This window comes from Coturnix japonica, chromosome 27, assembly GCF_054131305.1.
Source record: "Coturnix japonica strain WE chromosome 27, WE-NBRP24, whole genome shotgun sequence".
Classification (NCBI taxonomy): Eukaryota; Metazoa; Chordata; class Aves; order Galliformes; family Phasianidae; genus Coturnix; species Coturnix japonica.
In genome coordinates, this window is record NC_140689.1 from 154758 (window position 1) to 165246 (window position 10489).

Consider the following 10489-nt stretch of genomic DNA (forward strand, 5'->3'; position numbering starts at 1 on the left):
ACTCAAGCCCCGCTCCCTTTAAGCTCATCCCTTACTTAAGCCCCACCCCTTGATTAAGCCCCGCCTCCTTTAAGCCACGCCCCTCTAAACACCACACCCTTGTCAAGCCACGCCCCCTTACTTAAGCCCCGCCCCTTCAAGCAATACCCCTTGCTTAAGCCCCACTCTTACTTAAGCCCCTCCCCCTTACTTAAGCCCCGCCCACTTTAAGCCAACTTCATTGCTTAAGCCCAGCCCCCTTGCTAAGCCCCGCCCCCGTTTAAGCCCCGCCCTTGCTTAAGTCCCTCCCCCTTTAATCCCACCCTCCCTTAAGCCCCGCCCCTTTAAGCCCCAACCCCTTGCTTAAGCCCCGCCCCTTTAAACACCACCCCTTTGCTAAGCCACGCCCCCTTACTTAAGCTCCGCCCCTTACGCACCACCCCTTAAGACCATCCTACTTTAAGCCCCGCCTCCTTCCTTAAGCCCCGCCCTTACTCAAGCCCCGCCCCCACACGACCACGCCCCTCCTTGGCCCCGCCCCCCTCTGAATTGCTGGCATTTAAAGGCGCAGCTCACCAAAACGGCGCGTGTCTTTATACATCATTTATACATTTATTTATAATGAAAGCATGGTTCTGAATTTATTTACAAGACATAGGAAAAAGTCAATGTTTGTACAAAAGGTGCCAGCCGCTCCCTGCACTGATAGGCCGGAGCCATCGCTGCTGTTCCAGGAGCTGCTGCTGTTGTCCCACACCCCATTAGCTCTGAGCACCCAGCCCTGCCATTAACGTTGTGCTTTGTGTCCATAGAGATAAACGCACACCATTCAGATCAAGCAATGGCTCAGCTCTGTGCCAAACCAACCCGCTGCCTTTTTCTCTCTCTCTTCTTGTTTAAAACAGAACGGGTGGAATCAAAGTGAGTTATAAGATGTGGGAGAGAAGCTTGGAGGAGCCACAGGTCCCGTATGAGCTGCATGAAGGAGGCAGGGATTGCTGGAGGTGGGTGAGCAGCTGTGTGACAGCAGCAGGATGGACCCACAAAGAGCCAAACAACACCCCCCAAATCCCTTGGCTGGAAGCAGAAGTCGTGGGGTTAAACCACATTGCAAAGAGAACACAACGTGGAGTTACAACAGGAGGTGCCTTAAAGCAAAAGGATCGACTTCAAGAAACGCAATCAGATCGCTCTGAACTATTGGATCCTGCTTTTCCCTTTCTCACAAGTCCAAACATTGAGAAGCCACAGTCACCACAAACGGGACCGTGAGCACGGGCTGAAAGCAGGAGCATGAAATAAATACAACACCAGGTGGGTGGTGGAGTCAGCGTGGCTGACAGTGTTTCCTTATTTAAGTTACCCTGGAAAAATGGGAAACAAGAGCGACAGGTTTCTCTCTTTCCTCCCCCACGATGTAAAAGGACCGACCCTGTCCAAACTCTATTTCAAAATGGTTTTCAGAGGTGATAAATCCACTGCAGAAATAAAAGAGTTGAAACAAAAAAAATAACGGAGCCCTTTTTCAAGGCGGAACACTGAACCTTTAGCTTCTGCAAATGTAAAAAACAATGCGTATCTGCCAAGTTCCTTTTTTGTAATATACATGCATTATTGCTAGAGGAAAAGAAATAATAATAAGAGATGAATGGAGACAGTTCTGGAGCTTTTTAGGGTGCCATCCAAAATGGCATCTGTTGTTTGGCTCGCTGTTGGGAGGAAGGATACTGGTATCCTAAACTCCACCCCTGTGAAAAAGTACTTGCATTTTTATGGCTGCCATGTTCCTCCTCTTCATCTGATGAATCTCCAGCATATGCCACCAATCCAAAGCCCTTCTCGGATGTTTTCATCTTCTTTGCTTGATGATCTAAGCAAGGGAAGGGGGTGGAAAAACAGAACAATCCCCCCCCCCCAGCCCCCCCAAGAAGGAAAAATCAAAATAGAGAGAGATAAAACGCCCCAAAACAAGTTAATTCAAAAATAAAAAGATGTTAATTGTAAATCGTTAGTTGGACACCATTTTGAGGTCACAAGGCCAATGGTCACCCAAGGTCGAAGGCCACGCGAAACAGCAGCAGCAACAGCACATTGTGATCCATCAGAACCATGTAAGAGAACAGAGAAAGAAGAAAGAAACACACAAGAAAGGTCAAGTTAGCAAATGGGTCGAAGTGATGGCAATTGTACCGTTTTAGAGATCAATACGTAAAGAAAAGTCCAATTTTTTGCTCAAAAGAAAGCTAGCAGAAGAACAATCTCTGGGAACAATACTGCAGAAAAACTAAGGTTAAACAAACTAATACGATGTACCTGCAGACCTGGTATGGAAGGCACTAAACTACCAGGAGAGTTAAAGTGATTCCATGTTTTACCAAGCTGCAAATACCCGATATGTGACAGCCCTATGAGAGGATGACATCTAATAACGCTTCTGTTTGCAGACAGGGTTGACAGAACTCGTGTCTGTAAATACACACCTGAACCATAACTGCCACTGATACTCCTCAGTGCTCCTAGAGATAGCTGTACGTGATATAAAGTCACATAGATATCTGTTACAGAGCAACCCCATGAGATTCTGTGCTGACTGTGGGTCAAAGCTCAGTCCTCCTGCCTCCATCACACCCTCATTGTTCACATAGTTATTAATTAAAGCTTTATGAGAAGCACCGTGTGTTTAATCACAGTGATTTTAGATCAATGACCTCCCTTCTACTGACTGCAGTAAAAGGGACACAAAAAACCATCACCAATCTAAATGTGCATTAAGACCAAGGCAAACTCGGCTGACAAATGTGTTCTATTCGTTGTACTCACCATGGCTGCCTGGTAAAGACCCCACACCGTTCCTTTCTTCAGATTCTGATTTCATCCCAGTGACAGGAAAAGCTGGTGGAGGCATCAACTGCCTGTTCAAACAGACAGAAACCTTTGTTACCTTCTATTAAGAGCAAGCACAAAGATAACAGCAAACAAATTCCCAACGCGGTCCTTGCCATTAACTTTGAGTTGGGCTCATTGAGTTCTTTTCAAACTCAAGACATGAGAACATAGAAAGGTAACAGCAAATACAACACGTGGTTGTTCCATACCTGTCCCTCTCTCTCTCCTTTCCTGAGGAACTTGCTGGCTTCGACCCGGCTCCATCGATTTCACTCTGACTGGAGAAGCCTGTACCTAAATTAGTCATATGAATGGGTCCATGCTATGAGCAGAAAAACACACGGCATTAGCAAATCTACAACTACAACACAAGCTACAGCTCCTTAATGATACTGATAGGAAACCCAACTTTTCAGAGTACATTGCCAACTACTAGGAGCAGCCACTAATCACCACTGGTAAACAAAATGCTTTTTGGGTTTTTTTTTCTTCCTAAAAATACTGAGGGGTAAAGTTGTAAATAACATTCCTGAGCACCAGCTGTAGAAGTCACCTCAGCACCCAATCCCAGTGCTGTGATGACAGCTGTTTAGATCACGGATTGACTCATTACCTCCTCAATCAGCTAATTCTGAATACTCTTAGAGGCCTCATGCCATGGTAAACTCTGCTTGACATATATTAATATATAACATCCTTAAACAGGACTTTATTTTCTCTAGGCCAAGCTTTTATTAATGGGTTCTGCCTATGAGCATTTGCAGAACCTCTATTTTCTCACACAGAAGTCTGATGAAAAGCTCAAAGTTATTTCACATAAACTCTATAACTTTTGCTGCCTAAAATGAATACACAGAATCACTCTCTTAAAATTAGGCTTCTAACAATCCTCCCAAGTGCTGCCTGCAAGAAAGGGAAATGGGAAAGCATGGATGTTATAACCCTCACTTGGATGGAGGTTGTAACCCAACCCATGGATGTTATTCCCCTCCCTCTAAAGAAGCCCATCCAAAAGACCCACAATAAAACAAAAAGGGGAAAAAAGCCCCAGATATCACTTTCAACTAGCCAGGCACACGCTGTTGCCATCTCTTTGACCTGAGTGCACTGCTGCTCTTCATGGAAGAATGCAGGCATGGAAAGCAAGCTGTCAATGCATCAGATAGCTCAGCCTGAGAGCAGTGCTCCAGCTCAAAGGAATGGAAGCGTGGTCTCAATGTTTTGCACCCATCACTGCTGCCTGCCAAAGGGCCTGTCTAAATTTTCTCAAATAGACGGTGCTAATAACAACCATCCCTCTCCAGCCAAGTTTCATTTTGTTGAATGAAGTAAAATTGCTGATTTTATTCCACCTGATATCCCAGCAGTCCTGATTCCCTCTCATCGGGCAGCTCCTCGGTAAAGCGCCTCTTTTGGCCTTGGGGATGGGGTTGGACTTGTGGCTGTGAACCAGCTGGTAAGGTTGTTTTCACCGGGGCAGCAGCAGGAAGGAAAGGAGCACTCAGTGGACTCTGGTATGCAGAAATTAAAAACAAAGAAGGTAATGCCTCATATGGATATTACCAAGTTAATCCCATAATCAGTTTCATATAGAGGATCAGAAAACACAACCAGTTCCCTTTGCAGAACCCGAGGCGAAAAGGAAATGCAGAATTTAAGGCAAGTGCCTGAATTACAGAATGCTCCCAGCTCAAAGTAATCACTGTCTGTAGCTCAGACTCCTTGCACCCACAGTGCTTATAGTAATGTCATGAATGATTGATACCTCCCTGTAAGCACAACTTGTGTTAGCTGGGTATAACATGAAAAAGAAAATGCAGCCTTAAAGAGCCATGCAAAAAAAAAAAGCAAGTGGTTTGGACAAAAGCATCAAAGCAACAACCCCTGAAATTGCCTTTGTATGCCCTAAAGGACATTCTCCATCTGGAAGCAATTCAAGGATGCTTTTGTTAGCAAAGAAATGGCTGAGGAAGTTGACAGCTCTAAGGCAAATCCTTCAGCAGTACCTGTCCAGTGCTGGCTGGAGGCTGTACTTGAGATATTGGATACTGTGTTGGCACAGGTGGAACTCCTGCAGGTAGTGTTGTTAGGACTCCTGGTGCCATTGGCACTGCAGGTGGAACTATGCCTGGTACGCCATATGGAGGCTGAACTGGTTGCTGAGGAGGGGGAACGACAGGATAACCAGACTGATATCCATTGGAAGGGTAATATGATGGCTGAGAAGGAACGCTGTTTATAGCAGCAGGCTGCGCAAAGCCTGGAGAGAGAGGAAGAGGAGAAAAGGGTCATCGTCAATGCAGCCAAGAGCCACAAAAATACTGAATTAATTACTAAATATAAAAGAAACACAACTGCTTTTAGACACCAGGAGCAAAACACAAAGACTTCCACATGTAAAGGCATTCCACCAAACTTAACTCCACAAAACACAACACCAAAGGTTTCGGTATCGCCAACGTTACCTGCTAAAGGTACAGCTGTAGTTATCTGATTCACAAATCGAGAGTATTCAGCATGAACCTACAAAGGATGTTCAAAGGTGAGAATGTAAGCATCCACTTCCTGCATTGCTCTCTCACAGGCAAAGGGCAGCTAACTGCGCATCCTCATAAAGCCATAAGGGAACTTTGACTACAGAACACACTGTATTCAAAGGCTTAGCAAGAAACCAAACATGAAAACTGAAAAAAATCAGGAATTCAGAGCAAAACCTATCAATATTATGTATAACAAGCCACTAATTCTGCTGGTCTGGGTCACAAATTGGTGTAAAACACAGGAAAGCCTTTCACAGGACATACAGCACGGCAAGGGAGTTACTTTGTAAAACACTTAAAGCATCCAACAGCTCCCAGACATATTTCAAACCATACTTTGTTAATATTTGCACTTGGAAATGGGCTACAGAAAGGCTCACTCTCAAAGGGCTTCAATCTTTTGAGTACTCTGTTGCATTCAAGTACAGAAAAAAAGACTGAGAAATGAATTTTGTACGTGTGAGAGATCATAAACATTCTTTTGGTGCCAAACATAACAGTCTCTTTAATAGAAAGAGACTGTGTGTCTCTAGATGCTGTTTAAAGCTAAAGCAAAATAAGCTCTGAAATTTCTAAGAGCTACTCACAGTTTGCAATAGATTTTCACACAGCTTTTTAGCAGCTGCCAAACCTTCTGGCTTCGGATGACTGAAAAGAAACAGAAAAATTCATAAGCACAAACATTTCTACTGACCCGAGCAGCTACTTCTTTCACTTGCAACCTGCTGTCAAATGTTTACACCTCAAGGAGCCTCATCATACCTGATGTAGATGTACATGGGTTCGAAAGCTTCTCTGCCTGATGCTGGTTCTATGCAACCTGAGCCTTTCCCACGAAGAAAGACTTTGGCACCTGTTTCAATCTGAATATGCTGCAAATAGGAGCAACCAGGCCCTTCCACTTTCTCCTTCACATTAAATGTAGGTACAGCGTGTTCCAGACCAACAAATAATTTATCCTGAACATAATGCATCTGTAAATGTAAAAAGAAAAGCTTATTATTTCACTCTTACTATTGATCATTTCACTAGAGACCATAAATCAACTTTCTATGACAATCAGAACATTCAGTGTTGGATGGCACAGTGGGCCCTAAGCTTTCTTCTACATAGGACTGCTCTCTCCATCCCTTTTCTTCTAGGAGATCACTGTCACCTGAGTCCCACTCTTCAGACTCAGTCTGATTAGTCCTCCAGTTCTCACCACAGCTACGTAAGTGTTTAATCCTTTCAATAAATAGCACACAACACACATACTTTGTGTTTAAAGTCACAAACAAATCACTCACCCCTGACTGGAATGGAGGTTTCTGACTGACTGCTGGAGACATCTGAGTGATGGGGGCAGGCTGGTGGTACACAGTCACCGTGGCTCCATTGAATGTTGGACTAGAACCTGTGGCAGCCTTCACTACTCCGTTAGTAATTATCTCTTTAATACGATTAACAGCTCCTAGTTGACAGGATATGAAATCCATTTACATTTCAGCAGTGGGAAGTTACTAACAGAGCCCCTTGTGCTCCCCTCAAAATCACTTGTGCTGATGGGACAGCCACACAAATACTGATCTTTTTGGTAAACACAACAGATGCAGTTCACCATAAGAAACGCCCTCACGTCTGACTGCAAAGAAAACACCATTTCTAACCCTGCACAAAACTTACATCTGCATGAATGAGCAGGGTAAGAAAAACTGATTGCTGGCTGTAGGAGGTAGATACAAGTGGGCAGATCTATGGTTAGCATGGGAACACAAGCAAAATGCCTTTAGCTTCTGCATGGAGAAGGAATTTGCTTGTGAGAAACTGCTCTGATGCTGTTTCCTGATATGTATGAGTTATTATCTCCTGCTGTTAAGTATATGGCCATGGAACCAAAAGGGGTTTGTGGGCATCTCAGTGGTCAACCACCCCCAGAAATATGAGCATTTCCCCATTAAACTGATGGCTGTTAACTTCCCTCTGTCTACTCCCTTCAGGATCCATAAACCTTACACTGAAGCATTGGTGCTTTTGCATTACACTTATCAACACAGATTACTTACAGCACAAATGCTGATCAGTCACAACAAAACCCATCAATATACAAGACTGTCTGAACACTGCAAATAACAAGAATTAGAAGTGGAATGCTTGGCACACTTACTGTCAACCAGCTCCCTTGTCTGACCCTGGACGTGAAGATACAAAGGGCGATCTCTAGGAAGAAAACATCAAACATCCCATGACATCAACAGAGTGAGAACCTCACCACTTAAACACCCCATTACAAAGAAAGCAGAAATACAAACCCAGGTCCCACTTTTGCTTTCTCCTCTGCAGTCATGAACCGCCCTCGAGTAGAGACAGCAGCTCCACTCAGTCGACTTATCTGCAGGCAATTAAGAAAGCAGAGAGAAGTTCAGTGATAACAAACAGAACTTTAAAACAAACAGCTTTAAAGCAGTTGAAGTTGCTTTATAAAGAGACCAGAAATTGTTACTAAGGTGGTAAGAGAATGAATAGTGCTGCTAAAGAACACCAGCTGTGCTACCTTACCACTATACAGGATGTATTATTAAACCAACCATTAAACAAAGAACCTTAGAAAACACTGTTTTTATAACAGAAAACTGCACATGCTTTGCTGCAAACTCTTTTAACCTCACAAAGAGGCACAGAAGATCTCGAGCTGCCAAACCAAAGGAAGCAGATGTAATTCCTGAACGTACCTCATCCTGGGTCTGTCCCCTCGTCAAGAGGTTTCTGCACGTGAGGGGCACATCGTTGATTTCCACCTCTGCCACCACGAGGTCATCTTTGCTTTTATTTGTGGTCGGGCCTTTCCCAAGAGCCTGCAGCTTCAAAAACAATCATTGTAAAGACCGACCGGTGGTTGGAAAACTGAGATAAATTGAGTAATAAACAAACAGAGCCTACAGAAGGGAGGGGTTTAGCAGTCTTATCAATATCCTGCTACATCTGTTGGACCCTCCAATCCATAAAACTATTCACTGAAAGTGCTTTAAAGCCACTACTTAATTTAACACTGCAGAACTTTAATCTCAAGTGATAAATACTATCAGGTTAATCACAGGAGATTGTAATGTAGATAATGAGATAAGCAACAATGCTGCACCAATGGAAACCACAGTGTTATACACTTGGACTACCATTCCTGACCAGTGTTGTGCTGCCAAAGAGCTCACTGCTCTTGCTCAGAAGGCAGCAAGAAGTGTTTTCCATCCACAGAGAGCAGAGAACCATCTCTAGTGACTGCAACATGGGACACGTTTACCCCTCTTTTGTATTACCTACAAATAACTCCAATGAAAAAACTACAGCTTGCTCTCAAACCACTTAAAATGCGGAGCTCTCAGAATACCCAGCACTGCCACTGATAGTCTAAAAACACAAATAACTTCTCCCATTGCTTTCTTACACTCCACCATTCCCACGTACTCCTGAAAACTAGTTGATTAAACCACACACCACCCAATCCCCATCCCAGAACTCTCCTCTCCCTTCTCCCACCTTTATCCTCGCCCCTCTCCCACCTTTATTCTCACCCTTCTCCCACCTTCATCCTCGCCCCCCTCTCCCACCCATATCCCACCTCATCCTCGACCACCTCTCCCATCTTCATCCTCGCCCCCTCTCCCACCTTTATCCTCGCCCTCCTCTCCCACCTTTATTCTTGCCCCACTCTCACCTCATCCTCGCCCCCTCTCCCATCTTTATTCTCACCCCCCTCCCACCTTCATCCTTGTCCCTCTATCACCTTCATCCTCACCGCTCTCCCACCTCATCCTTGCCCCCTCTCACCTTTATCCTCGTCCCTCTCCCACCTTCATCCTCGCCCCTCTCCCACCTTTATCCTCTCCTACCTTTATCCTCGTCCCTCTCCCACCTCATCCTCGCCCCTCTCCCACCTTTATCCTCTCCCACCTTTATCCTGGCCCCTCTCCCATCTTTATTCTCACCCCTCTCCCACCTTCATCCTCGCCCCTCTCCCACCTTTATTCTCACCCTTCTCCCACCTTCATCCTCCCCCCCCTCCCACCTTTATCCTCACCCCCCTCTCCCACCTCCATCCTTGCCCCCTCTCCCACCTTTATTCTCGCCTCTCTCTCACCTTTATTCTCGCCCCCGTCTCCCACCTTCATCCTCGCCCCCGTCTCCCACCTTTATTCTCACCCTTCTCCCACCTCATCCTCGCCCACTCTCCCATCTTTATTCTCACCCCTCTCCCACCTTCATCCTCACCCCTCTCCCACCTTCATCCTCGCCCCACTCCCACCTTTATCCTCGTCCCTCCCCCACCTTTATCCTCGTCCCTCCCCCACCTTCATCCTCGCCCCCTCTCCCACCTTATCCGCCGTGTTGTTCGCCGGCTTCAGTTTCCCTTTGGCCATTAACATCGCGTTGATCTTCGCTGCTACAGCCGCTGCCGCATCCAGAGCCCCCGACGGAGCCGCGGAGCTCTCGGAGCCCCCCACGGCCGTTCCTCCATCTCCACCACCGGGAAAAGGCCGCCCGGGTAACGGAGCTGCGCCAGAGAGAAGGAAGGCGGGGGCCGGGCCGGGCTGATCCCATTTGCTGCGCCGCCTGTAAGCGGAAAACCTTCAATCCCCGCCCTCTGGAGGCCCAGCAGCCAACCGGGCCGTTAAACCACCACCTCGAGGCCTCCCCGCTGCACAGCCCGCATCCCTCAGCCTCACCCGCCCGCGGTCCCGGCGTCTCGCTGCCCGCCGCCTCCCGCTGACATGGCTCCGGCCCGGCTCCACCGCCTCAGCGCGTTACGCAACGTCATTTCCGGCCAACGCACAGCGACGCAACGCCTCTTCCGGTCGTTGCCATGACGACGACGCACGCTCTGTAACCCCCGCCATTAACGTCACGTCGGACGGATTAGGCCCGGCACGGACAGACCGGGAGGGAAGGGCTGAGAACCGGCAGCGGGCAAACGAGGAGGAGCGGGGCGGAACCGAGGCCGTTACTGTCCAGGCGGACTCCCACTTTAAGGCTACGAACGCGGCCTAGGCCTTCTGGGGCCTAGCGCAGCAGTGACGTCACCGGCAGCAGTGACGTCACCGGCAGCGGGA

General features: G+C 46.8%; 1 protein-coding gene and 1 non-coding gene across 6 annotated transcripts; both read right to left on the reverse strand.

Moving 5' to 3' along the window:
* Positions 1–571: 571 nt before the first annotated feature.
* On the reverse strand, positions 572–10470 carry KHDC4 (KH domain containing 4, pre-mRNA splicing factor). 5 transcript variants are annotated; one of them, XR_014937497.1, is made up of 14 exons: positions 10106–10470; positions 9755–9992; positions 8117–8239; positions 7697–7776; positions 7552–7604; positions 6695–6858; positions 6168–6379; positions 5993–6053; positions 5331–5388; positions 4872–5125; positions 4218–4376; positions 3075–3159; positions 2800–2891; positions 572–1849 (listed from the first exon to the last, which is right to left on the reverse strand). XR_014937497.1 is itself a non-coding variant. In XM_085524577.1 (14 exons), the coding sequence occupies exons 1-14, from the start codon at positions 10195–10197 to the stop codon at positions 1650–1652; spliced, it is 1899 nt and encodes a 632-aa protein (XP_085380703.1). In that variant the 5' UTR covers positions 10198–10470; the 3' UTR covers positions 572–1649. The 5 variants fall into 5 exon arrangements, 3 of the variants coding, with proteins under 3 accessions (XP_085380703.1, XP_015740100.2, XP_085380704.1); XR_001559492.3 differs by having other exon boundaries at positions 8117–8245; positions 10106–10291; XM_085524577.1 differs by having other exon boundaries at positions 3075–3187.
* On the reverse strand, positions 6475–6603 carry LOC116654416 (small Cajal body-specific RNA 4). The gene has a single exon (XR_004309647.2).
* Positions 10471–10489: the final 19 nt, after the last annotated feature.